This window comes from Chinchilla lanigera, unplaced genomic scaffold (genome assembly GCF_000276665.1).
Source record: "Chinchilla lanigera isolate Chin_1 unplaced genomic scaffold, ChiLan1.0 scaffold00085, whole genome shotgun sequence".
NCBI classification, from domain to species: Eukaryota; Metazoa; Chordata; class Mammalia; order Rodentia; family Chinchillidae; genus Chinchilla; species Chinchilla lanigera.
Genome location: NW_004955486.1, coordinates 2,316,141 through 2,343,997, shown reverse-complemented (window position 1 = coordinate 2,343,997; position 27,857 = coordinate 2,316,141). Strand labels below are relative to the sequence as shown.

The 27,857-nt window shown below is 54.9% G+C and overlaps 2 protein-coding genes across 2 annotated transcripts in view; one reads left to right on the top strand and one right to left on the bottom strand.

Moving 5' to 3' along the window:
* Nucleotides 1–8,317: 8,317 nt before the first annotated feature.
* On the bottom strand, nt 8,318–26,875 carry LOC102019702. Its single transcript, XM_005404303.1, has 7 exons — nt 26,811–26,875; nt 26,101–26,173; nt 22,846–23,038; nt 22,200–22,412; nt 9,411–9,482; nt 8,795–9,353; nt 8,318–8,696 (listed from the first exon to the last, which is right to left on the bottom strand). The coding sequence occupies exons 2-7, from the start codon at nt 26,152–26,154 to the stop codon at nt 8,318–8,320; spliced, it is 1,470 nt and encodes a 489-aa protein (XP_005404360.1). The 5' UTR covers nt 26,155–26,173; nt 26,811–26,875.
* Ptchd2 (patched domain containing 2) overlaps nt 8,805–27,857 on the top strand; it is a 44,781-nt gene continuing 25,728 nt past the window's right edge. The window contains exons 1-2 of the mRNA XM_005404001.1: nt 8,805–8,994; nt 26,519–27,593. Of these exons, the coding sequence (XP_005404058.1) occupies nt 26,522–27,593 (1,072 nt within the window). The 5' untranslated portion in view covers nt 8,805–8,994; nt 26,519–26,521. The remainder of the gene's footprint in view (nt 8,995–26,518; nt 27,594–27,857) is intronic.

The window sequence follows — 27,857 nt, the reverse complement described above, 5'->3', positions numbered from 1 at the left end:
TGTGGGCAGTGCGTGGGGGCCTGGGATGATTGGAGAGGCCAACTTGTCCCAGGGGACAGCAGGAGAGGGAGCGGCTCCTCGATCCCCCAGGCCCTCCTACCAGGTCCTGGAAGAGAGCAAGGCCTGGATTCAGACTCCGTAGCCCCCACACCCTGGCCGCCCTGCAAAGGCAGCATGTTTGCAGGTTAGGAAGACCCGCAGGGGCTGCAGGAGTTAAGGAGGAATGCTGTGAACGAAGCGATTCCGTGGGAAAGGGTGACTTGCCAGCTAAGGCAGGTGATGAGGGGGAGTGTGAGGGTGTGAAGGTGGGTTCGTCTGAGTCACTGTGCTGGAGGGGACTGGCTGAGCTGTAGACAGAGCCCACATGCCCCATCCTCCTCTTACCTCTTAGACACGGCTGCAGAGGGAGACATATTGGCTGGGAATCAGTCAGACGGGGGTGCAAGTTCTGGGCTCAAAGAGTTCTTCCACATTCTAGCTGTGTGACATCAGACGAGTGACTTAACCTCTCTGTTACATCTTTTGTAAAAAAAAAAAAGGACTATAATATCTACCTTCTGAGGATGTAGTGAGATTAAAGGTAACACTAGTTGGCATTTACTGAGCAGTTATATCTGGGTGCTGATCTTACCAAGTTCCATGCACCCCCTGATTCCTCAGCACAGCCCCAGGAGGTAGGCAGGACTCTGAGCTCCTTTTACAGATGAGGAATCTGATGCACACAGTATGATTAAGTGATTGCCCAAAGTCACAAAGCCAGAAGTGACACAGCTTTCAATGCACTCAAGTCCACCCGACTCCAAATGCCAGCTTCGCACACCCCTTCATTATTCATGGGTTAAAAATGATGGTGTCTTGGTTACTTTTCTCTTATTGCTGGGACAAAATACCTGACTCCCAGAATTAAGGAAGAAAAGGCTTATTTAGCTCACGGTTTGTGGAGGTTTCAGTCCATACCAAGCTGGCTCCAAGGCAGAGTGGCACATCGCACAGGGTAATAGTTCATGGTGGCTGAAAACAGCAAAAGCAGCAAGAATGAAAAGGGAGGAGTGGTCCAGAGCAAGCCTCTTTCCCTCCCTTATATTGTACGCAAACTACCCGCCCGGGGCGGGAGTAGCACTCACATCCATAATCCCGGCTTTAGACCATGGATCAATCAAAAACTCTAGAAGCGCGCCCATGACTGCATGAGGTTTTAGGGGGACATTCAGACACAAACCATAACAGATGGCAATCACAGCCCCATGGACAAGGGGGCATCTCCATGCCCAGGTCCCACATGTGGTGGTCTTGTTGCATTTTCCTGCTTTTGCATAATGCCGAGCACCTGATGAACCTGGGCTGCCCAGGAACACAGAGAAGGAGCCAGGTGGTGCAGTCCGATATGGAGACGGTGTGAGCCTGACAAAAGCATCTGCCAAGCAGCCCATTTAAGCTGAAAGGGGTTGGGTTGCCCCACCTCCAGCCCTCTTGTCCCATATGTGGCGCCGTGCACAGGAAAGGTGGGCTTGAAGTCAGCTGGGACTTACAAACACCTCTCCGAGCTACATTTTTCTAGTCTATAAAAGGGAGGTGATCATTCTCCAAAGGTGGTAGGGAAGATTAAAGGAGATAGTGCACGTAAAATGTTTGGTCCAGGGTTTGTCTCACAGTAAGTGCTCAATAAATGTTTACTATGGTCATTATCAAGGGAAGGAAAGTCTGTAAGGGAGGGAAGGCAGGGAGTTTTTGGAAGCATGGGGGAGACACAGAAAAGAAAACAAGGTGAAAGAAGAGGAGAAGGTGGAAGAGGAAAAGAAGAAGAAGGTAGAGGAGGAAGAAGAGAAAGAATAAGAGGAGGAGGAGGAGATGCCACCAGCCTGGCTCCCGGGCACTGCCCGCTAGCTAGCCTGGGCTGCTCCCCCATGTGGCCATGCAGACTGCTCATGCATTCCTTTTGCATTCTGCAGCCACATCTGCCAGATGTGGCCCTGGTTGTCAGCAAAAACAGCTGTCTCTTGATGTGCTCAGCTGCAAAATGAAGACCTGGGATGTTGGGAAGGACACAGAAACTTCAGCAAAAGGACAGTGCAGTCAGGAGGTAATCATGCCATCATGACCGCTGTTCTAGCCCTCCATCTCCTGGTTTGTGAACAGAGAGGCTAGGAGATCACCTGACTCTATGTTGTGCAGCCAGAGCCCCGGCCCCTGCATCTGGCGCTGCAAAGGGGCAGCGGTGTTACCCTGCCCTGCTGGCCCTGGGAAGTAGCCTGGCATTCTGCAGGATGGTCCATCCGGCTCCTAAGGAGGAATCTCCTCTCACAAAGCCAATTTCCAATTGGAATTCAAGCTCTGCCTTTGAACACGTCCCTTGGTAGTGAGTTCCATAAGAATGAACAGGGAGGTTAATTTAGTTGTATCTGATACCTATGATGAGATCTGAGGACCACAGTCAGGAGCACGGAGAATGGGGATCACCTGGGGACTCTGCACTGGGCAAACCTTGGCGCAAATCCTCTCCATCACTGACTATCTGTGACCCTAAACGAGCCCCTTAGCCTCTCTGACCCTTACAGTTTTCCATCTGTAAAATGGGAAGAATAACATGGCAAAGAACTTGGGCTACAGAATCAAACTGCCTGGGTTCATGTCCTCCTCTACGTGCCTGCTGGGTGACCGGAAGCAACTTACGACTCTCTGAGCCTCACTGTCCTCATTGGGAAATGAGGATGAACAGCACTCAGCCAAAGGATGATTGTGCATTTGGGTGAAACGGTGCATATACCAGGCCTGGCAATCAATAATGTGGCTGATATTAGTGGTATCCCTTGCTGCCAAAAAGATGTTTTCACTGCCAGGTCACTGCCAGTCTGTCTACCAGCTCCTTGTTCCAGCTTGGGGACCCCGACCACAGTGGTTTTGCCACAGGCCGTCCTCCGCCCTGTTCACACTAGACAGGCAGGGGTAGGAGCCCGCACCAAGCAGCCCACCTGAACCGCACAGATCCTGCCCGGGGAACTGGGAGGAAAACTCTCTCTGGTAGTCAGAGTTCACGCTGACCTGGCTGCTGACATCAGTGGGTTAGCCAGGCTTGCAGGGGTGAGGAGAGCCGCCAGCTTGTGCCAGGACCCCAAGGCCAGAGGGAACAGGGCAGGGTGGGGAAGATGGGCTGGGATTCCATGCTGAGTCATGAAAAGCTCACATACCTGTGCACCTGAGCTGTAGGCGTTCCTGGGGGAGGGGCAGCAAGGCAGGACCTGTACCAGACCCCCTACACTCTCAAGGCCTTCGCAGCTCCGCTAGGCACTCTAAAGCCAGGTGTAACTGAATGGGTGTAACTTGAACCTGGACCCTGATCAAGTCACTCACTCCAAGCGTCCTACCCACTCCAAGCTTTCAGCTCCATGGTCCACTCATGCCTCCCATCCCTCTACCCTCCGCTAACTGGAGCGGGCACCGGCTACTGTCCATGGTTCTGCTCAAAGGCAAAGCCCACACTGGGGACTTCTATCCAGCCTCTCCCAGGACTTCTGCATGACGAGATGATTTTTATTTTCTGTCTTGATAAAGGGAATGTGATTTCTTTTACTGCTGCAGAACCAAGATTCATGACTTTGGCTTAACTATTTGTATACCTGGTCTCACATTCTTCAGGTCGATCTGCCACATTTACCACTTCTCCCATTTGACTCCTTGAGAAACTGGGGATCCCTTAGCCCCACAGGCTCCTACTACACCTGCTACACCCATCTCATTTTCTCAAACCCTCCTGGAAGATCCCAGTTGGAGTACATGAGAGCATATCTATTTTCATGTCCCTTGTAGGAACAAGGGCTTGGGGACAGAAAGGTAGCAAGATCAGAGTAAGTGACAGCAAATCTAGGTTGGCATCCAGCTGTTCTGACTGCTCATCTGTCTCATTCTCCATCACCCCGCACTTCTCTGGGGGTCATGGAATCTCCTCTCAAGTCTTCTTCTGAAAGGACCACAAGCACTGCCATGATTTCCAGCTCACTCTGTACCACTCACCATACTGTTTCCATCCCCCACAGAGGGAACAGAGGTTTAGCCTCTGTCCCCAGATGACCAGTAAGTAAATGAAGCCAGCAACATGAAGTGATGTTCTCCAAGCCATAAAGTTAGTATGTGACTGAGCTGGGATTAAAACTATAACTTTTAGGGGCATTCCTGACCTCCCTCTGCAGTAAGAGTCCTCAAGAAATCTACTTAATATTCTCAGCCTGGAGGCTATAATCTCTCCCCCACAACAGGACGGTCCTTGGTTAATGTCACATTGTCCAGATCTTCAGCAGGGCTTTGCTCTTTTCTGCTAGTGCCTTGACCCTTACAACGGAAAATGTGATCTTGCATTGGCTTTTACTCTTGATGATGTCAGCAATAGTTGGTCTTCTGCAGATATTGGGGTGACAGCAAAGGCCCCTAGAAGCACAGATGGAGGCCAAGGGGGCCACCTTCTTGGGAGATGATTATGCATCAGCGTGAATATTGATTAAGCTGTAATTGGCTCCTTCTTTCAGAGCCTGGGCGCCTGCAGGCCTAGGCACTGGGGCTAATTGTTGCAGGCAATTAATAACTTGGATTCCATTCACTCTGGCCCAGGCTGCTGCTTCCTTGGAGGAGAAAAGCAAGGCTGGGAAAGGAGCGCTAGGCCGGCTGCTCGGAGAATTCTGGGGGAGGCAAGAGGGGAGGGCTGCCCACCAGTCAAGCCTCCCCCGGGCCCTGTCTACACCACCCCTAGCCCAGCCTGGCTCTGTTCCTCTTCCCCAAACCTCTCTCTCTCTTTTGAATGATTTGCACCTCTATTCTTTTTCCCTATGAGCTCACATTCATCTACTGAACAGAGCTTCAAGAAGGGGCGGCCAGGGAGGGGAAGGATGGAGCTTGAAGCACAGCCCTGGAGCCTGGGAGGCCTGACACCCAAGCCATGCTCTTCCACTAGTTTGCTAGGTGACCTCAAATCAGAAACTCATTCATTATAAACTTGGGCAAGTGTCCTGCTTTTTTACATCCTTTCTGTCACAGGAAGTGCAAGCAACCCTGAAAATCACTGGAACATGACTGAGAATTCTACCATCTATCTTTCTAACGTTATATAATTATAATTACATAGAGAACTCATAATCAAACTGGTACCTATAAATGTGCCCTATCTCTGCAGAAAGGCTGATTCCAAGTGCATCTGAGGCAGAGATCCTTACTGCTCCCATTCTGCAGATGGGGAAACTGAGTCCCAGAGAAACAAAGTGACCAGCCCTAGGTCATACAGTCAATAAAAGACACATATAAAGATCAACTCCAGTCTCCTCAGTCCAGAAATCTTTGCAAATCACTCATGATCACCTGGCTGTGCCCACTGGCATTTGAGAGAGAGAAGGTGATCTCCAGAGCCGGTATGTCAGCAGACAAATGAGGGAACTACTTAGAAATGTAGTCATTTTATTCCCTGATGCAGGGACAATGTCTTCATCTGCATAGTTTTAAAGATAAATACTCCCAGGGGCTGGGGATTTCGCCCTGCCTGGCACAGCGCCTGCCTGGCAAGCGCAAGGTCATGAGTTCGATTCCCGGTACCGGAGAAAAAACAAAAAGCAAAAAACAAAAAAAAAGGATAAATACTCCCAACCCTCCCCATAAGCTCAACCTCAGCTGCTTAACCATCTGGTGGGGGAATGGTGTTGATTCACACACAACCCCCCACCAGGAGGCAAAGACGAGTATTATCATCAGCTGTTGCCCAGCAAGTGCTAATAGTATACAGAAAATATTAAATTTTTAAAATTTTATTTTAAAGAGAAGAAAACAATAAAAAAGATACAGAATTTCAAAACAAGATAATAGGAAATCAACAGTGGTCATTATATTGTGTATTGTTATCTTCACAGTGGTTGCTCAGATTCTATTGTTTGATCAATTTTGCATGAAAATGCTAGTATTTATTCAAAGCTTGGCGTGCGCCATCCATTGTGTTAAATGCTATTGTTTTACACAGGGATTATCTCATTTAATGAAAGCTGTATAACTATGACTGTGGGATAGGTACTTTTCCTGTCCCCATTTCATAGATGAGACAACTGGGGCTCAGTGAGGTGAAGCAAAGACCCAGAGGCTGAGCTCAGAGGCCCTGCTCTGACACACCTGGGGAGAAGACAGAAGGAGAAAAGAAGGCACAGGAGCTGAAGACAAACCAGCTCCTACTCCCCCTCACGAAAGAAGGGTTCTCAATTAGTTATGAAGGCAGAGGATAAGGGAACCCATTCACTGGTGCTATGAGGCATTTAAATCAGACCTAGGAAGAACTGCCGTCAGGCAACACTGCAATGAGGGGGGGCACACCAGCCTTTCAGCTGGCCACTGAGTCAGCTCTGATGGTCACCTGGAAGTGACAGGGCTCAGGGAGGTGCCCTGAGGTGGGACAGGGATGGCTGAGCCCAGCATCCCCAGGCTCTGGAATGGGGCTTTGCAGGCAGAGCTGGCGGCGGGGTGAGGCTGGCTCCAGGAAAAGGATTCTCATGGTTTTCCACACCCGCTCCGCTGCCACATCCAGCTCCTCTTTATGGGCCGGCATATTTCAAAGGCCCGGTTTCATTTGCATTTTGAAAACCCTGCTGATGGCCTGGGAAAACCGCATCCTTCCCGTGTTCTCGGGTATCAAGCTTCCAACCCCACCGCCACTCCATGGGTCTTTGCACCAGCCCTTTGAGGACGGTCCCTTACCAAGAGCAGAGCCAGCCCAGCCCCTCTGGTCTTTTGCAGGTCCCAGGAAGCCAGGAAAGGCTCACGGGAGAGTGTGGTCAAGGTAGCCATGGCTATGGGCACCTGGCAGCCCGAAGCTAGGCCCCCTTGGAGGGGAATCAGGGCCCTGTTCAAATCCACTAAAAAGACTCCCCAAGGGAGTGAGACTGGATCCCCAGGCGTGGGCTGAGGGTGGTGCAGCACCACAGGCTCACAAATGGGGTGTCCTGTGGATTCACCAGACTGCAAGGAACAGCGTGAGTGCCTTGGCGAACTTTGAGGAGGCTCCTGGAAGCAGCCTTGAAACACACTGAAAAGAACAAGCCATTCACCCAGCGAGGCCAAGCCTTTGCTCTCAGCTGGGCTCGGGAACACACTTTGTGTCTCCCGATTGCTCTCAATAAATCTCTCCCTTGTTCTCCTTCCTCCCATCCTCCCGCACAGCCCCTCTTTCTCTGCCTTCCTCTGGGATACGGGGTCAGGACAGGAAGTTTGCAGGGCAGTGCTGGCTGGCCTTCTGGACTCCTATGTCATACCTGTCCTCTGTTTTGGGGCAGGAACATTCCACTCTCCACCTTTTGCGTGCTCTCTCTCTCTCTCTCTCTCTCTCTCTCTCTCTCTCTCTCTGTCTCTGTCTCTGTCTCCTTTCCTCCTTTTGCAGCTCAGAATGGCACCCCTCATACCAGGCGCTGCCCCAACCCCAGTGTCTTCAAAGCCGGGTGAAGCCACTGGGGGGTGCTCTGACAGACTTGGCCAGGCTGGCAATGGGTCCCCTGACGATTGGAGCACATGGAAGTGAGTGCCCGGGCAGGGGCACTTGCTCAGGCCATTTGCTTCTGCATAGATGAGCTCTCGAGGCACCCTGGGTCATAAATACCGATGCATCCACCTGCCAGCCAGCCGGTGGACGGCTCCGGGGACTGCGCACCAAGGGACAGAGCAGGAGCAGCAGGTGAGCCGCAGAGCTGAAACGAACAGGCACTCTGGAGTTACAGGCCACCCCACCTGTTTCCTTCTTTTAAAAATAAGGGCTGCAGCTTGGGAGGGGGACTAACGTGGGCTGGGTCCCTGTGGGTTAGGCGTGGGGCTTGGTGTTATATTTTACAGCTCTCCTGTCTCCCGCTCTCTCCCATGAGCTGGAAGCTTCATGAGGACAGAGGTTAGGTCTCACCGGTCTCTGTCTCCCCATCTGCACGCACTCAGATGCTATGGGATCCGTTCCTGGTTCCCCTCGCCCAGCAGTGGCCTCTCCAGCACTAACACCTCTCTGTCCGGCAGCCAGGAGCTGGCAGCCAGTTCCATCCGAGGCGGCTCCCTGGTGACACCAGTGCCAGTGCCCTCTGAGCCCCGATGGGGAAGATTGGGTCACATCAGTGGCCTTGGCTCCCGGGCCACCGCTCCTTCGGGCTCTCCAGCTACGGGTGTCAGGCAGACCATGTGCTGTTGCTGGAGGGATGCCGGCCCTAGAGGCTGGCAGGGCTCCGGGCTCTTAAGCCAGAGAGGTGAATGGAGCAGGAGGGAGGAAGGGGACGGCGCCAGAAACCTGGGCTTGGCAGCTCCCTCAGGAGGGCATTCGGGGATGCCCTCAAGTGTCCAGGAGGCTGGTGACCTGCCAACGCCAGGCAGATGGGCTGAGAGGCACAGGAGCAAGGCGGAGGAGGGACGGCGGAGCTCTGGCGCCTCGGGGGCGGGGCAGGGGGCATGGCCAGGACAGTTTGCAGAGGCGGGGACTGACCCCCAGGGGTCGCTGCGCGGCGCTCAGCCCCTCCAGCCGGCGCGGGTAGTCGGTCTGTACCACCGCGCGGTTCGTACCGGGGAAGCAGCACCCGGCGCGGGGCCCGGCGGCCGGGGTCCGGAGGCTACAGCTCGCAGCGGATCGCAGGTCCTCGCTGGCCTGTGACGCGAGGACCCGGGGTGCGGAGACTCGAGGCGCCCGTGCCTGAGGGGCGGCGCGGCTGCAGAACCTGTCCGGGACACCCCCACACCCCATGGTAGGAGCCAGGACCCAAACAAAGGCGGGCGGCGAATAAAAGGCGGCGGAGGCGCGGAGTGCTCAGCCTGCAAGCGGAGGACCGGGATTCGTGGGGAGCTGTCGGCGCTGTGCGCGCCGGAGCGGAGCGGGGATCGCCGGCCTCCCGAGGCTCCGAGGATATCGCTCCTGCGACAAGTCTGCGGAAGGGATAAGTCTGCGCGGCGGGGTGGCCGCGGACCCCGGGCCCTCCGGCCCCCGCAGCTCAGAGCGGCTCGGCTCGGCCGGCCGAGGTGAGTGCGACGGCCGCGGGGCGCCATCCGGTCTCGGGCCGGGGGTGCAGCGCCCGAGGAGGAGGGGACGGGTCCCACGCTCGGGCCTGCGAGGCCCGGGTGAAGTTCCCCGGCTCCCTCGCCAGCCCTCGGGAGCGCGGCGGGGGGCAGAGCCCGGAGCTGGGTTCCTCGGGCCGGGCCCCAGCTCGCGCCAACTCCGGGCGGGGACGGTGCAGCCTCCGTGTGCCCTGGCGACTTCGATGCTTCGAAACCGCCAGGCTTCTGACCCCTGGCCCTCTGCTGATCCCGGAGGGTAGATGTCTCAATCCGTAAAAGTTGAGCGTCCTTCAGAATCTGTCCCCCGAGGGCTGTCTGCCGGGCTTGAGTGGAGGGAGGGGACGGGAAAGGTTAATGACCCCTTTTCCACCCACCCCTACCCAAGCGCATTCGTGCTCTCTGCGGGACATTTCCCGAGTCCTGCGGCCCAATGGACTTGGCCGCTGGTACAGCTGGTTGGGCGGACGAGAGCTGTGGGACCCGGACAGGCGATGGAAGCCGAGCTCAGGAGGGTCCTCGGGCCCAGCCGAGAACGCGAGTGGGGTAACGGTGGGGCGGACAGCGGGGGCGACCAGGGTTGGAGGAAGATTCCCAGAGAGAGCCGCTCTGTCCCGAGAGCTAAAGCTGCCTCTGGGAGAACTTTTCCCAACTCCCCCGGGGAGCCCGGCAGCCGGCTGGGAAGGCGCCTCTTTAGCCAGGCTACCTCTCCACAGCTGCTCTCTGTTTTTTGGCTGGCGCCAGCCCCCACAATCCCTTCGGAGGCTCTGCCCAGGTCCCTGTAGGTCCGCGCCTCGGGTCAGCACCGCGGACAGCGCGCGAGGGCCGCCTCCCCCTACAGCAGCCCTTGCTGGCGCCAGGCGACCCACGCGCACACAAACCCACAGTGCACGCGTACTCACATCCATCCACGCGTGCGCGCACTCACCCCATCTACATATCGCTCGCAAACATTCCACACACACATTCACAGTGCACTCCCTCAAAATACACAGCCACCCACAGTCTACTGGGACGCAGACCCCAGGTTCTTTCGCAGGTGGACACCCCCAGATCTTTCCAGTGTGTGGACCAGGGAAGCATCTCATTCCAGGTCCTCATGAAGCTGCTCTCTCTAGGCACACTGAGGAAGCCCCAGACTCCAGAGACCACTCCGCGGAGCTCCCCCAGGTCCCCATGATTCACAGAGAATACTCAGGCTGCAGGGCACAGACATGCACGCGTGCTCCTGTGAAAACACACACACGCGTAGTCCCGCTCCTCGGGGGCGAGCAGCCGGACAGACGCCCAGATAACAGCTCCTCCAAGGCATCTGCTCAGAGGAGGGAGGAGATTGTGGCTCCAAGCAGCTCCGGGCAGACGCCCAGCGCGGCGGGCAGGCGCCTCGTCTAGTCCTGGTTTGAAGCTCAGAGCCCATTTTGCTCGGCTCCCTGCCCCTATGTCTACTACTCAGACCCGTTCAGACATCTCCCAGCAGTGTCTGCATCCTTTGCCTGTGCTGTTTCCCTGCACCCCCCACTGTCTTTCATCCTCCTGCCCTTTCTGTGGTCTTTCCAGTCGGCTTCCCCAGCTCCCCTCACTTTGATTCCCAACTTTCCTTAGCCCTCACCTGACCATCTTCACCCTGATGTTGGCACAGCTGGCCCCAGGGCAGCTGACCCCATTCTCCCCTACTTGCCTGGCTGCAGACTTGACACCTTTATTCCTGTTTCTGGCAATCTGACCCTCCCTGGCCCACAGCCTCAGCACCTTCAGCCTTCTTTCTTGGGGAATCTTCCAGGGCTGGATGCCCCAGAGCCCCCACAGTCTCTCCAAGGGAACACCGCAAGCCCCAACCCCTGGAGATGTGGCCCTTTGAAGAATCTGATACCCGTACCTTGGCTTGCCCTTTGGCATTCTCCTGCTGTTGCTGTAAAGTCCAAAACATGGGCAGAAAGAGGCATAGTCCTGTGGGGGAAGGACCACAGGCTTCCAATGCACCCTTGGGCAGACTACTTTCCTTCCCTGAGCTCCAGGCTTCCTACGTATAAAAGACAGGCCTGCCTGAGTTGACCTGTGGGTGAGGGTCTCTTTTTGGCCCCAGTAACCTGGAGCATGGACTCTGTAGTGAATCCTTTGATTGATTTGGGTAGGATTGAAGATCATAGTTGTGACTCTGGAAGTCGTGAAATCTATCCCTTCCCTTAGAGCATCCATCACTGCTAAAATCATCCTGTCCTCTATGCTAGGGATGTTCCAATGATTTCTTTAATAGGACCAGAAATGTCAAATAATTTTCCCAGGGTTACACTGCTGAAGTGCAGTCTCCATGGAGGCAGACAATATCTTCTGCATGAACCAGCCATTCTGCTGGTAGATGCCTGGTAGTAAGGAGTGAGTGAAGAGTGGAGACTCAACTCAGATCTCTGGAGCTCTGGGTCCCAGGGATCATGATTTAAGCCCTTTTCTCCAACAGTTTAGACATGCTTCCTGATCCCCCACACACACTCGCTTAGTCACCCAAAGGCAGATAAGGTTGTCTCAGATAAGGTCCTCCCAAGAGACAAACTCAGCTGGTTAGACATGGCTCCAGAGGACTGGCAGAGAGCGACTTCAGAGGTCCTGCCAGGGCAGAGGGGCTCAGCAGTTAGCCCCAAGTCCCTAAGGCTCAGCCAGGCAGACTGCACATGGGCGGCTGGTTGTTTGCTAGATCTGTCCTGGGGGAGAAGATGGCAGTTACCACAATTTGGCCAAGTGGCGTCTTCTCACATCCCCATGAATTGAGGGCTGCACAGTGGCCATTGCAGATACGCAGAGTGAGATGCCTAGAGCAGAGGTGGTTTTCTGAAGGGAATCACCAGCCCACCATTGGTCGTAACAATAGACACCCAAAAATGGTGGTATGGTGATGGAGGCTGGGGTCGATAGTAATAATGTTATTGATGTGGATAATGACATTGGCATTATTTTAATTGAAAGCTCAGTGATTACTGTGTTTGTTCCCCTTCCCCCTTTTTGAAATGGTTTCCTCACCTGGACCCCACTTGTACCCCTCCCCACAGCAAATGTGGAGAAGCTGAGGTACTATCAGTGAGGCAGAGATGCCCATCCTTCGAGGCAAAGAGGAGGGCCTTTGCCATTTGGAATCCTCTTGCCCGCTGCTCATCCTCCCTCCCCCCACCAAAGCATATTTCCTGCCAGAGGAGCCCGGAGAGATGTCAAAGTCTGTCAAAACACCCTTCCGAGCTGGATTCCAGAGCGCCAGGGCCCAGGGAAAATAAATAAAGAGAGCAGTGTCAGCTCGAAATAGAACCATGCACCCAAGCACAGAAATTCCACAAGCTGCATCTCATGGGAAGATGGTGTGGCTCACGCTCCAGCTGCTTGACAAAGGCCAGAGGCAGGGACACTGCCAGGACCAGTCCGGAAGGCAACACTACCTCCCCCAGAGAGCTCATTCCCTGCCCGGCCACCAGGAGACCAGATGGCTGTGCTCCACTGCAGCCCCCGAGGGTGGCGAATACTTTGTGTCAGTGTGTTAGTCCAAGCTCTGTAGAAAGGCTGATAGTCCCCGTCCCCCGCCTCAGGATGGAGGACGCTGAGAACACCACCTTTTGAGGGCCTACCGTGTGCCATGTGCTAGGCATTCATACCAGTCATCTCATTTAAGCCTTGGGGCCATCTCATGGCGTAAGAATTGTCATCCTCACCTAGTGCATGGGAAAACAGGGTCACAGCAGGGAAGACACTTGCCTAAGGTCACACAGATTCAGAGTTTGATCTGGTTGAAGCAGAAGCCCCCACTTTGACAATACCCTGCTTTGTTTCTAGCTATTCATTCATTCAATATTTTTGGTCAGGAAACCACTATGCGATGGTTTTAAAGAATGCTCATTCCTCTGCCAGCAGAGCTAAAGGCGAGGATCAGTACTGTCACCTGAGTTTTCTCCCCGTGGCCTGGCCTGGGTGTCCAGGCTTCTGAGCTGGGTCTGGACTGGGTGCCTCACGTCGGCATCTCAGGCTCTGTCCCAAACCCTGAGAGCCTGACCTGTCTCCTGGGGCGCCCCCCGCTCCCATTGGGAAGGTTGGACTTTGAGAAACAATATAACTCTGAAGAGAACAGAGCTGTGAGATGCCTCTGCAGCTGGGGAAATTATTCAGAGAGGCCAAGTGAGTTGGCCAGCATCACACAGCGTGTTGGTGCCAGAGCCTGGTCGGTGTGATCTTGCTGTGTGGCCACACTGGCTTTCTCAAATGTGTGCTGTCCATCCAGTTGGCGCCGCTGGAGAACCTGAACTGGTGCAGGCGGTAGACCTGAGACCTGTCTTCCAAGGGCGGAGGTGAAGCTCTGCTAGTGGTCCCTGCTCAGGTCCTCTCCTGCACATCCCCTCTGACATGAATCACAGGGCTCCGCCCCTAGTCGCTGTGATGATCAGTAACCATAGCAAACAGGATGTGAGCCCCGTGCCTGGCACTGACATCACCCCACAATCTCCCCAAAGGAGGCAGGTGTTTTTATTCCTTTTCACAAAGGGAGGGACCGAGACTAGAGAGGTTGAGTCACCTGCCCAAGGTCACACAGCTAGCAAAGGGCAGGTGGAGCCCTTGCCAGCAGCTTCAGCCTAGGCTCGAGGAAGGGGAAGGCTTGGAACCAAAGCCAGGGGGGTGGAGGAGCTGACGGGCAGCCCCAGGCTATTTATATTACACCTCCAGCCTCATCACGCTCGCTGGCATGGGTGCCAGCAGCAGCAGTGTCTCTGCCAAATCCTGGAAGGAGGAAGCCGGGGACAGCGGTCTGGGAGCAGCCACTGGAGGACATCACTGAAGCTGGGGTGGGGGAATGTTTGCTGCAGCCCCGGAGAGAGAAGCCACTAGGGAGAACATCGCTGCGTTTGGCCCTGCGAGCCGGTGGTTCTGGCATCTCACCTCGTTCCTTCGATTCTTGCTTTCTAGAGAACCAGCCTGGGCACCTGGCAGTTTGGCACTGGCTGTTGTTGGCAGGTTAGGGTTTTGATGTGTGCAGCAAGCGGAGCTATGGAGGATGAGGAGCTGGTGGGGACAACGGGAAGGATTTGGTGTTCATTTAGAGACTCAAAGCTGCCATCCAGGTCCCTCAGAGAGGGCACCCTTTGGAACCAGGCAGTGACATCCTGGGACATGGTGTCCAGGGCCTTAAACTTTGTCTTCCAGAAAAGGTTTTCCCTTTGGTCTCCCATCCAAGTGTCTGCCTGAGTAGCCCTGCTGTGTGGCAGGAACTGGGCATGTGGAAGTGGAGAAGTCTCTGTCGCTGTCCTAGCAGAGTCCCCCTCCCCACACCACCACCAGCTCTCACCCCAGGAGCAGAGGTGACGGAGGATGAGTGATGTCTTCCCTCGGTCCCGGCTGCAGGTGAAAGTGGGACCCGGATGATGTCTGGGGCCGAGAGGACGTGTCCAGAGAAGTGGTGACCGCAGGGCTCCCCTGGGTGTAGCTGCGGTACTGAGAGGCACACTTCCTGTCTTTGTGTCTTGGTAGCCAAGGGGGCTACGGTGGGGAAGACTCATTCCCGCCCTGCCATCTGCTCAAGGCGTCCGACACACGCTGGCACCTGGACAGCGCATCCTTTGCCAAAGCTTGTTAAGGGAGGAGACGTGCCTGCCAGAGGGAGCCGTTTCTGTCGTGAAGGAGAAGGTGGTGATCTGCTCTGCTCCAGAGAAAGCAGCTTATGCAGAGCTCAGGGTGGAAGGTTGTGCCAAATAGTCCCTCTGGGGTGTCCCCAGCTGTTCTGACCTTCGTGCTGTCCTGGAGGGAATTTCATGTTCTTGCCCAGGAGTTCTGCAGCGGGTCTCCCTAGTGAAAATGATAATAATGATCAACACCTTTTGGATGTTGGCTACCTAGGCTTAGAGTCTTAGTGATATTATCACACTCCATCCTCCCATCTGCCTGCCACGGGGGAGGCATTGGCATCCCCATCATACGGGTGGGAAAGATGAAGTGCAGACAGACTAAGACCTGGCCAGACGGGATGCATGCCCAGTCAAGCCAGCCACAGGTATCAGGAGCACGGTGATGAAGGCCCATGTGTCTTAAAGGATGAATATCACTGAAGCCAAAATAGCACTTGAATCATTCGGTAATCTGGACAATTTGTGCATGTGGACTTGGGTTCTGTCCTGGGCGACGGGGATTGGCCATTTGCTTCTCGACTGGCGAGCAACCAGAGAGATCATTTCTCAGATGTCCAGATGTGGGCAGCATCTGGCAGGCTAGCAGGACTTTTCTGGCTTGCATCCAGATGTTTCCCCTTTTCGTCTCTTGTAGACACAGCTGAGACTTGCATCCCTGTGGGTGTGATTGCGTGTGGGGAATTCCTGGTTGAAAAATATTTGCTGGTTTTAAGTATTGCCTCAAGACTTCAGAAAGGCAGGATGTTGGTTTTGGCTTCTCTCTGCAATCCAGACCTAAAAGACATGAGGTTGGAGGTGGAAGGAAGTCAGGCTCTGGGGAATTCTCAGCCAGCGGGGGAGATGACCCCTTCGGTCTCACTGGGGATGAGCTTTGAGGCTGAGTGCTGTCCGATGCAAGGCTGCCTGACTTTCCCACCAGGATCTCCTGAAGACTCAGAGCAAATGATCCCAGAGTAACAGAGCCAGGGATCTGTGACGGACAGAGACATGTCAGCCAACAGGCATTTGTGGGCATGAACGAGCTCGAGAATGGATCTGGGGTACAAAGTTCATGGAACCTTCAGGGAGAAGAGTTCAAGACATCACAAGGTTAAGACTAGGGTGACTGAACACAGCGACGGTTCTTATTTTATATAGCAAGCACCCACAAGTGAATGAAGTGAGGCAATGGGTAGGTGGGAGGGTGCATGCATTCATGGATGGATGTGTGCGTGTTTGGATAGAGGGATACAGGGGTGGTTAGATGGGTGGATGCATGGGTGGATAGACTGAGGAATCTGTGAACAGGGCTGATGGACTTTGACAGTCAGGACTTTGATGTGGTAAGGGCCTGTCTCCAAGTACCAACAAAGAAAAGGCCTTGTTCTTGTCCTAACCCCACAATTGTGAAAGAGTTACCCCGACCCTGGAAGAAGCTGAGGAGCTATCCTGCTCTTTAGTGGAGGTCCGTGGGTTTGAGAAGCTTGGCGAGGGGGAGCTTTGGCCCTGGACGAAGAGTCCCGGATGTATTCCCTTTTGAAGGGATGGTGGAGAAGAGGCAGTCGAGCCCAGATCTGGGGTGATGGCAGAGGCTTCCCCGGCTCAGGTTCCCACTCTCTTCCCTCCCTGGAGCCTGCAGTTGCACCAGAGCTATGTCTAGGCTGTGACCAGGATGCCTTGGGGACTGGTGCCAGGGGTACATGTACGTGTACGTGAACGTGCATGCATGCCCACGAGCCAGTGGGGTCGCAAGGGCTAACTCCAGGCCTGGACATTTTCAAACATGTAAAATTCAAATAAGCATAATGTAGTGAGAAGAGGACAGAGCTTATCAGAAGTCAAGTTCAAATAAAGCTTGTGCTTCTCCAGCCTCTGTTTTCTTGTTTGCAAATTGGAAATCATTCTAGGAGCAGAAGCCTTAAGTGAGCAGGGCTGCAAGCGGGAAGTTGCTGCAGAGCTGCGATATCACTCAGTCCCCGGTGTTGAAAGGATCAAGGACAAGAGAAGAAATGGCTCTGGCTTGGGGACACAGGGCCTGAGGCCGCCTCCACTATCTCAGCGCTGTGGCTGTCACCTGGCGCTGGCCTTCCTAGTGCAGCAGAGGGTAGGGGCGTCTCTCAGAGGGAGAGGGCTTTGCCCTAAGGTTCCCTCTCCCTGCATGAGCAGGGGTGGTAGCCCTGGAAGGTTTAAGCAGCATGAGCGTTAGGCTCTCTTCTTATTCTATAGCTGCCAGCTCCCCCTCCCCTTACCTCTCCAGGAGGTAAGGGGCCCAAAGAGTCTTGCAATATCCTGGGACCGCAGGACTGGGTGGGATGGGTAGTGAGGGAGGGATTGCAGCTCCTGAGGTCTTTTCCAGAGCTAGGAAGTGGCAGGTGTCCCCTTGCTGTGTCCTAGGGAAGCTGGTGGCACTCAGCACAGTGCTATTGGCTTCTTGTCTATTTCTGCTATTTGGCAGATGCTACAGCAGGACCCCCACATGCCACCCCCCGTTACCCAATAGCTTCTGTGCAGGGTGAAGGATGCCCCCTCCCCAGCATCCAGCTCCCCTTCCTCTTGGGAGGATTTAGGGGGCAACTCTTCCTAGCCCCATCTGGCAGGTGGGAGAACCGCTCACCCAGAGATGCTGAGTGACTTGTTCTAGGTCACACAGCAGGCTGGTGGCAGGGCAGGTCTGCACTCCTTGCCCCTGGGCTTCCTTCATTTCCTTTGCTCCAGAGCTGGGAGCTCACAGGCAGAGCTGGCTGGAGCCAAAGATTCAAGGAGAATTGTTTTACATATTTGCTAATCGGGTCTCCAAGAGAGAAAAGGGCCCTGAGCTCATCAGGCAGGAAGGAATCCAATTTGGCTTTTATAGCTATGGTTATTGGTCATATATTGTGAGATCTTTTTATTTTTTATTAACCCAGCAGTGTGGGGGCTGGGAGCCGGACTGGCTGCTGGGGTCCATGGGTCCCCTGGGCTCCACGGCTGCAGTCCCCAGCCCCACATGCCCTGGTCAGGACATGGGACCAGCAGTGGAGAGAGAGGGTGGGAGAGGTGGCCTGGATGGGTTGGCCAAAGCACACGGGGGAGGAGAGGTTTCAGGAGGTTTTCTTCAGGCCAGGGCATCTGGGAGCCTGATCGTTCCTGGGTTCTGTATGCATTGCTGGTTTTATTAAGCTTTTATTGTCCTTTTTCCTTTGTAATGTAGAGGCTGCTCTGAGAGTCCAGGAGGCAGGCCTAATGGGCCTGGGCCTCCAAGTCCGTGTTGTGCAGATGGAGGTGGGAGGTGGGCGGGGCGGGGGTGGGGCTGGAGCAGGTGGGGGCGGTGCCAGAAATACTTCTTGCAGCAGAGCACCAAGGCCAAAAGGATGGGCCCTGGCTCTGGCCCAGCCCCACCCCTCCCAGCTGCCTTGTAGAACTAAGGCTGGACTCTAGATGACCTGAGTCAGGAAAGCCCCTAGCATGTGCAGGTACACAGTAAGGCTCAATGGAAGTTAAGCTTTCTGCCCGAGGCCCTTGCAACCTTCGGCCTTTTTCCTTTCCAGCAGGAAGAGCTGCTTATTGGTTCTAGGTGGCCTTTTTGTGCCCCCATCCCTGGTCACATAATTCTGTTCCTGGCCTGGATGCCGTCATTTTTCCCACTCTATGAGTGGAAGGAGAGATGCTGTGAAAAGCCAGCCCTGGCCAGAATCTAAGAGCCTGAGCCTGTCCCCAGAGCTCCCGGAGGGCACTTGTGCCCCTGCAGTGTGTGTGTGTGGGGATATGACATCTGCTGCTGCAGAGAGCGGGGGAGGATGGCCAGGGCTGCAGGGTGACAGTCCTGAACCATCTGTACCGAGTCACCCAGGGAGGTGGTTTAAATAGATCCGCGGGCACCACCCCCGAGAGTGATCTAACCTTGGTATCTGCATTTTAAGAAGTGGCTCTGGCTCACCGTCAGGGCCAGGGACCTCCATGGCACAGAAACAGTGTCCCGTCCACCCGGCTGAGGACCTGTTCTCAAGCAGGGGCCGGATTTGGGCTCTTGTTCCCTGAGGAGTTTGTGATAATCAAACTAGCTGCATGATTCCACGGGGCAGTGGGGATCACTGTCCCACTTTATAGATGAGGAAACTGAGGCACCTGGGTCGTGGCAAGGTCAGGGTTTGAACCCAGGTCTGGCCGGACAATTTACACTGCTTAGCTCACCCCCCATCCCAGGCCCTCTTAGTGTGGAGGAGACCAGGTCATCCCCTCCTCCTGCTGAGCCCCCTGCAGGGGACATGCTGTCGGGCCCACTGCTGCGAGGTCCCCTGGGCTGCCTGGGACACTCTCCCGGCTGATGTATTGCCCGCGGCGGAGCTTGTTTGGCTGATATATATTGAGCTGTTGGGTTTCCAAGTCAGCGCCTACAGCTTCCTCACCAGCTGTCAGCCCGGACAGGCCAGCCGTCCTTCATCCTCGCTTCTCTGTACCCAGGGCTCTGGCTCCAGCAGACTCACACCAGAGCCCCCATCCACTCCCTTCCCTGCCTACCCCACCTGGATTCCTGGATTTTCTGTGCAGAGAGGAATGGTCTTGTGCCTCCCTCTGGCTTTCCTGCTGGCAAATGGATGGTGTTTCCTGATGGGAAGGGGTGCAGGTGCCTCCTCCAGCTGCAGCCACAAAGCCAGCCATGCCCAGGGCTGGGCAGAGAGGATGGGGGTGCTAGGTGCAGGGTCTTCTTGCTGGGAAGAGGCTGGGACAAGAGCCTCACCCCTTCCTCTGTGGGTCTAGAGGGAATTGCTTGACTCTAGTATTTCCATTTCCATCTGAGATCCTGAGTAAGACCTGGGACTTCTTAAGAGAAGGCTTTGGATGGCCCTAACATCCAGTTGCTAGATGGGGCTCCCCAGTGCACCTCTACTTTCTCTTTGGGATGTTTTATGCCCTACTGTATTAGGTTCTCCAGGGAAATTAGAACCACTGACTTATGCAGTTATGGATGCTGAGAAGTGCCAAGATCTGCAGCCTGTAGGTTAGAGACCCAAGAGAGCTAATGTTTTTTAGTTCTAAAGATCTGAGGACCAGGGCTATGGTCCATGTTCCAGACCACAAGCCACAGACTCAAGACCCAAGAGGATCCAGTGTTTCAGCTTGAGGCAAAGGCCAGGAAAGACCCTCATCGTAGCTCTCACACTCAGTGGAAAGAGTTTTCTCTGTCTCAGTCTTTCCGTGCTGTTCAGCTCCTCAGAGGACAGGCCCCCAGAGCCCAGCCACAGGACAAGGGCGCATGCTCTACTCGGCCTACTGATTCAGATGTTCATGTCCTCCCCAAACACCCTTGCAGACACACCCAAGATCCCATTTATCCCAATGTCCAGGCACCCCATGACCTCGCCAAGGCATCTTGAACTTAAAGCATCAGTGAAATTACCCTTCATACTCACGTTCTAAGCTCCTGTGACTGGTAGCAACTCACTCTGTCATGCCCTGGGTTGTCACCTGCTGGAAGCAGAATTGCTGAAACCTGGGTGATTTCAGGTCCCGTTGGGATGGCACAGGCTTGCCAAACAGCAATAGGTTCCTCCATACCAGGCATTTCAGTTCAGTTCTCCAGCATCTCAAGAGCTGCTGGAACCTCAAAAAGATCCTGGGCTTTGGGATCAGTAGAGGTGAGCGGTACACTGTGGTTCTATCTTCTTAGCTGTGTGGCCATGAAGGAGTCAGTTAACCTCTCTGATTTTGATTTTTCTTCCATAAAATGCGGATGCTCCAATGCCAGCCTTGCAGAGCTGCTGTGAGGGTGACAGATGACAGATAAAGCACACTGGCCCACGGTGGGTGCTAGGTATCACATTATAATTACCCTCAGGAGTGTCATTTTCTGCACTGAGCTCGCTGGACTTTTGGCCTCAACCCTCTCCCCCATGTTGTTTTGCACTAATTCTACTACCTTGCTTCTGATACTTCTCCAGTCTCCTGGCCTGAGACTGAGTATCCAAGTCTTAGGAAAGGGTCTGGGATACCAGGTGACAGGCAAGGGCCAGAGCGGGCATGTGGAGGGTGGCAGATCCTCAGGAGATGGAAGATAGGACAGGAGGGACAGAGGCCTCTTCTTTCCTCCCTCCCATCTCTACTTGGGATGGCTGGGATGCTGTGGTATAACCAGGGGGCAGAGACCCAGTGTCCCCCGCTTCAGCACATCAGGGGTAACTGGAGGTATTCGACTCAAAATATTTCACTGGGAGCTTCTGTCCAAAACCCTCAACCCAACGGCAGGAGAGTCAAAGACCCCAAGATGTTCAACGACCGGAGCTGAACCGGGGAGGCAAAACACCCCGAGTCAGGAAGAAAAACCTGATTAGTTCCTAATTGCCATTAAATTATATATACACATATGTATTTTAAGTTGAATCTGCATGTCTAATGTGATTTTTTGATTACATTTTAATAGTCTGGCTGGGATGGGGGAATGGAGAAGGAAGATTCTGGCATCCTTTTCCAAAGGAGGGAACTTATAAACAGGGCGGCAGAGAGGCTCTGGCTAGTGCTTCATCCAGGGCAGCTACTCAGGAAAAGAATGAGGCCCTCCCCCGGGGGCCTGGGTAGTGTCGCACCACCCCCGGCCACAGCTCCATCTGTCCGTATGGGCAGGTCCATCTGCCTTGTGACTTGTAGAATGCTTTCCCCTTAGACTTAAAAATAGCTTTCCTGTTTGGGCTCTTGGGCTGCACATGCCGTCTTCTCCCTGGGCCTGGCCAGAGCTCCCCGGAATCTGGTAGTGGGGGAAGATGAAAAGTTCCAACCGAGAGTCCTGGCCCTACTTCTGCCAGTGTGACGTGGGATATTCTGGCTTCTTCCCCGCTGGGTCTCAGAATGAATTCCTGTGTGTGAATTAAAGGCATTAGACTAGATACACCCCAAGTCCTTTTCAGTCTGATGGGCCATGATCTACTTCTGGTCCTTTCAAGACTCTTCTCCCCATGCCAGGGGACCAGGAGGCTCTTTCTCGCAGTGAGCATCTGCCGGTTCTCTGTCTCCACGTCCTTTTGCTTCCTTGCTGGGCTTCCTCCTGCTCCAACCCAAGCCAGCTCTCCTTGGACTTTCTCCTTGGAGGACAGAACCCTCCTCCCGTGCCCATTATAGTAACTCCTCAAAGAGTAGAAGGCTGCTAGCAAATCCCTTCCACACACACACACACATTCTATTTTTAAATAACACTTATTTCTGATTCTAAAAGTAAGGCTGTACCTGATCATTGCAGGAAAATTGGAAACAGACAAGTATAAAAGAAAAATGAAAATCACCCATAATCCTTCCAAACAGCGATAACCACTATTAATGGGTTTTATTTAAATACACACATATGGGGTTTTTTTTTTTTCCCTTCCTGTTACAGAATTAAGATTTTGCTGCAGATGTAGCTTCAGGTCACCCCAAGGCTGGCCTTGAACCTGAGTGAAGTTCTTCCTTCCCAGATTCCCGGACCTGCTGTCCCCTCGTAGGCAGCCCACTTGGGTTTGCAGGCTCCAGGCATACCCAGAGTTTAAGTTTTGACACTGTGTGTGTGTGTGTGTGTGTGTATAAGGAAGAGTGAGACACAGGTAGCATGAAAGAGAAGCAGGAGAGACAGAAGGGCAGAGACAGAGACAGACGGAGGGACAGAGACACAGAGAGAGCGTGCAGATCTCAGCCCACTCTTGCGCAGACCGGAGTCCTGCTTGGCTCTGTCTGGGGCGCAGCTGCGGCAGCGCTGCCCTCGTTCCTGACCATGGAGCAGCTGGGGCGCCTCGCTAAGCTCATCCATTCCCATCACTTGAGAGAGGAAAGCATATTTAGAATCTGCTCCTGCCTGCAGGGGCCCGCGGTTGTGACTGGGGCGCAGTAACAGCCCGTCCTGGCGGGCTGGAGGGCCTCTGAGATGACCCTGCCCTTCTTGGCCCATACACTGGGGAGAGACAATGCTGGGAGTCTGGGGCTTCTTATAGACAGGGATGTCACAGCAGGAGGGAGCAGGCCTGCCACTTTCTCACATTAAAATGCGGAAAGCAGGGCCCCAAGAGAGGACCAGGGCTACACAGAAAGTCAGTGGCAGAGGTGGGCTGGGGGATGTGTCAGTGACTGTGAGTGTGGTGTAACTCCCCACATGGCAGCTCCTCCTTTTGGGGGTGTATCAGTCAGTGTTTACTAGAGAAACCGATATAACACAAGATATACAAACATACAAGACTCTACAAGATTGGCTTACAGTGGCTTCCCACAGAGTTGGATGAGGAAGTGTGCAGAAGGTCTGTCTGCATGATGGAGGCCGGAGTCCAGTCGAAGGTCTGGAGCTCGCTGCAGTGTCCCGAGCGAGTCCATATCAAGAAGCCTGTGGGTCTGCGATGAAAGGCTGAATCTATACCGGAAGGCTGAAAGATCTGCACCGGAAGCTGAAGAGTCTGCGCTGGAAGCCAAGAGATGAAGTCCAAAGTGAAGGCAAAGACTGGAGCTCCTCCAAAGAAACAGAAGCCCTGCTGTCCTCCTTCCTTTCCCGTTTATACGGTACAGGCTAGGAGCCGCACTAGGGTGGGCCTTCTACACCCTACGGCGTGGAACTGCTGAGCCAATTTAGCTGCGCTTCTCTTACTCAAGTTGACACAATAAATCAATCATCACAGGAGGTGACTGAGAAGGCAGGTGTGGGGGTGACAGACTAAGAGCTCATCAGGACCACCTCATATGCTTCCAGGTACCTTCAAACCCAGAAGCAGTTGTCCCCTCTGGTGACTCACTGTCCCTTCTGTCCAGGCACAAGTTTTGAGGATGCCTAGCCCAAGCTCATCAATCTCCTTTCCTTCATTCAATGCCTACCTGCCAAACACTGACCCCTCCCCCAGGAGAGGTTTTGTTTGGTTTTCTAATACTGTGGATTGAACCCAGGGCCTTTGCACTCAGTTACATCTGCGACCCTTTTTATTTTAAAACACGGTCTCCCCGAGTCACTAAATTGCCCAGGCTGGGCTAGAACTTGCGATCCTCCTGCCTCAGCCTCCCAGAGTGTTGGGATTATAGGTGTGTACCACCATGCCGGGCCCCAAGGAGGGACACCTTGCTCCCTTGAAGCTCTTGTCCTCTGGCTGTGGTGCTTTCACTGGAAGGTGGCATGGCTGTGCCCAAGTACTGCGCATGGAGGTCCCCCAAGTGCTGTGGGCAGGGCCTGGCCTCACTCCTATGGACCAGGGCTCCTCGCAGCTGCCCCAGACACTGCTGCTGTGCCCACTGCAGTGACACACGACTGCCTTTGTGCTGTCTGGGCCTTGCCTGCCGGGCTGGGACCACGCACAGGTGGTGTCACTCTTGTGTTCACACCCCAGGGTGGTTGCCTGGCTGTCAGCAGGGACGCTGCAGGTGGTCTCTACACAGGGTTTCCCACTGCATGGCACAGGGTTCCAAGCATCAGTGTCCCAAAAGAGCCTGGTGGAAGATGCATCTCTCTTTATGCTCTGTTCTCAAGGTCAAGGGATGGCACATCAGCTGTAGATCACCCTGCCCACCCAGATAGGGGAGAAGTGCACAAAAGTCTCATCAGGAGGTAGCATGTGACACGGGAGACGCTGGTGTGGCATCTTTGGAAATAGCAATCAGCTGTGTGAATCCTTACGGAGTTGACAGCCTTTGCAGGCAGGAGAAGTAGAGGATAGAAGAATAAATGCTACCCTTTCTCATGCATAGATGTACCAGGTACCACACTCAGTCTGCTGTCTACACTAGCCTTCTAAGCAACTCTGGTGGGTACTGTTGTCCCCTTTCTGCAGATGGGAAGACTGAGGCTCAGAAAGGTTACACTGCCTCCTTAAATCACACTGGTTGGGATTTGTATCCAAATCTGCCTGCCTCTAAAGCCACAGCCCTTAAGGGCCTGCTGCACTCCGCTCCCAAAGTAATTTCACCCCAGGTAAAGTATAGTAAGGGAGATAAGCAGCTTAGACAGGCAGCTCGGGAGGCTCGGATCTGGGAAGACGTCCTGGCAGAGGTGACGCTGAGCGAAGCCTTGAAAGATAAATTAGATTTGGAAACCTTTGGAAAGAGGCGGCAGGATCTGGAGAAGTAGCAGTGGGATAAAGCAGCTCCCACACTGCCCAGGGAAGGTTGCTGTGACCTGGACTCCTGACCTTTGGCTCCTCGCACACCGGCACATAGAGTATACTCCCTGCAGGGCAAGCGGGGGTGGGGGTGGGACGGGTGGACTTCGTCCCGAGAAAAGTTGTCCGAGTGGCCCTTGCCTCTGCGCTCTATCACCGTCAACTTCCTCCCTCTGAGCGTAGCAAAGCGGAGGAGGCTCCCGCCCCCACCCCTGCAGGCAGACTTGGCTTTTCCCCCTGCAGATGGGCTGAGGCCGAGCTGCCTCCTGCGCTAACACACTGAGCCTCCTGTCCCTGTCCCCTGCATCCCTGTCCCCTGCATCCCTGTCCCCTCCATCCCTGTCCCCTCCATCCCTGTCCCCTGTGCAGGCCCTCACCGGCAGGCTGGTGGGCTCGCCTTGGGGAGCAAATAGGGAGTGAATGATCACACTGATAGGAATCTTGCATATTACAGGAGCAGTTCCGGGCCCTTCCGGCCTCTGTCTTTCAAACGCACCACTCCTCTCTCACTACCCTGGGAAACCCCCTTTGGTCACTCTCTCTCTTTTTTTGTTTTCCTGCCTGCATCTGTCTCCCTCCATCCCCCAGCTGCCCCGCTGTCCTGTCTCTTCTTTCCCTCTCTCTGTCTCCAATCTCTGCAATGTCCGCCCCTGTTTCTTGCTTCCCCTCGCCCGCTCATCCTCACTTTCTCTGGACTGACAGCAGCCCCGTCTCTTCCAGTGTAGACCGCCTAATTGAAATGGAGCACCCCAGAGCATGTTAATAGGAAAGCAGCATTAATTAGCCAGCTCTGGTATAATTAGCTCCCTCCTCTCACTGCCTGGCATCTAACTGGATAATGAGCCTCTCTCCGTCCAAACAGAAGGCAGGCAGGACGAGGGGACAGACCATGCCGGGGATGCCAGAAGGTGCCCTGCCTTTGGGCCACCCCCTGGACTCCTCAGGCTGCCCAGCCCTGCCCTCTCCTGCCAGGCCCTCCTGCCGCTTGTGCTCAAATCTCAGGGAGGCAGATGCCCGGCCCATGCCCATGCCCAAAGATTTGACGGTACTGGAGCTGCATATTAAGTGATCTGAGCCCGACAGGAGCTGCAGCTGCACCGTCCAGAAGGGGCGGGGAGCTACTGAGGCCTGGAGGCAAGCTAGGACTGGCGCCTCGCCCTGGCACAAACCCCTGGGCAAAGGCTGGGCACGTTACAGTCCCCAAAGGGGAGGAAAGAAATCCGCTTCCGTGGCAGCCGGTACCTAATGTACCGGAGACTGTAGGGCACTGCCACCTTTGACCCCGTGGCCGCGTGAGGAAGGACACTGCTGGGACCCAAACTGGGGACGGTCACATTCCCAACATGCCGACCTTTCCCTTCTACCGTGATACCTCCTACCTGAAGGTACTTTGCAGTTACTGCTAAATAAAAGCAGTTGCCGTGGAATCCCATTTGACAGCGGCCTTGAGTTCTAGAGTCAGAACGCAGCAAAAATTGGAAAGTCGTCTGTAGGCAAATTCTTCTCAAATATTCCTTACACGGGAAGAAACGGTTTTTTGTGTTTGCAGTTGGGCTGTAATTCTGCTTCTGTGGCCTTGAAAGCCGGGATCTAGTTGGGAGAGGTGATGGGGAAATAAGAGGGTGTTTCTTTCAGCTTGGTGCACACGTGGCCCAATTCGGTAGCGTTCGGTGCCTGCTTGGTGCCGCCCCGGCACTATATTAGTGCTCCTTAGAGTGGGCACCTCGGTGCCAGGGTTGGTGCCACAGGCTCCTCTCTGCCCTCTCTCCAAGCTGTGACCCTCTCCCTCTCCCGTAGGCTATGGACTCAGAAGATGACCCCCTGCTGCAGGACGTGTGGCTAGAGGAGCAGGAGGAGGAAGAAGCCATGGGGGACCCCTTTAGGGGGGCCCAGAATTCGTGCCCCCGGCCCGGGGCAGGAGGCCAGTGTTGCTGGCGGCGCTGGACCCTTCCGTCCCGGCCCCCGGCCTCCGGCTTCTGGAGCACCCTGGGCTGGGCCTTCACCAACCCGTGCTGCGCGGGACTAGTGCTCTTCCTGGGCTGCAGCATCCCCATGGCCCTGTCGGCCTTCATGTTCCTCTACTACCCACCGCTGGACATTGACATCTCCTACAACGCCTTTGAGATCCGCAACCACGAGGCCTCGCAGCGTTTCGACGCCCTAGCTTTGGCGCTCAAGTCCCAGTTTGGATCCTGGGGTCGCAACAGGCGGGACTTGGCGGATTTCACCTCTGAGACGCTTCAGCGCCTGATCTCAGAGCAGCTGCAGCAGCTTCATCTCGGAAACCGCTCGCGCCAGGCCTCCAGAGCCCCACGCGCTGTGCCTGTGGCCACCTGGGACCCCTCTGAGAACCAAAAGCCAACTGTCAATCAGAGTAGGCGTCTTCGGCGTGAGGTCCAGCACCCGAAGAATCTATCAGCCAACCAGAGTGATACTTCGCGGGATCCACCTATGAACCACAATGGGCGGTACCAGCCCAGCGCTCCGCCCCCCGCGGCCGCAGCAGCCAATCAGAGCCGTGCCCGCCGGGGTGCCTCGCGCTGGGACTATTCCAGGGCCTATGTGAGCGCCAACACCCAGACGCACGCGCACTGGCGCATTGAGCTCATCTTCCTCGCACGTGGCGACGCTGAGCGTAATATTTTCACCAGTGAGAGGCTGGTCACGATCCACGAGATCGAGCGCAAGATCATGGACCACCCAGGCTTCCGGGAGTTCTGCTGGAAGCCCCACGAAGTGCTCAAAGACCTGCCGCTTGGCTCCTATTCCTACTGCTCCCCGCCCAGCTCACTCATGACCTACTTCTTCCCTACCGAGAGGGGCGGCAAGATCTACTATGACGGCATGGGCCAGGACCTGGCCGACATCCGGGGTGAGCAGATCCGGATGGGTCTCGGTGGGCCGTGGGTTTTGGCGTCTGGAAGATGAGCTCTGCCAGGCTGGGGCGGAGAGCTGGCCCCACTGTGAGGGCGAGGGGGAAAAGCCTGGGAGGTGCAGGCAGGATGTGGGTGAGCAGGGGGAAAGGAAGGCAGGATGTTGGGGGCTGTGCTGTGGCCAGCGTGAGAGAAAGCGTGGGGTGGGGCTTGGGCACGGGGTCAGTTAGTGGAAGAACCAGGGGTCTGTTCGGAGGGAGACA

What these genes read in the sequence shown, in the direction of transcription:
- LOC102019702 (XM_005404303.1), bottom strand. Translation starts at nt 26,154, where the DNA reads ATGGGATTCCACGGCAACTGCTTTTATTTAGCAGTAACTGCAAAGTAC. An exon ending in CAACTCTGTGGGAAGCCACT is followed by an intron (nt 22,413 to 22,845) that starts GTAAGCCAATCT and finishes TCCTCTCTCAAG; the next exon opens with TGATGGGAATGGATGAGCTT. An exon ending in GAGAGCACGAATGCGCTTGG is followed by an intron (nt 9,354 to 9,410) that starts GTAGGGGTGGGT and finishes CCTCCACTCAAG; the next exon opens with CCCGGCAGACAGCCCTCGGG.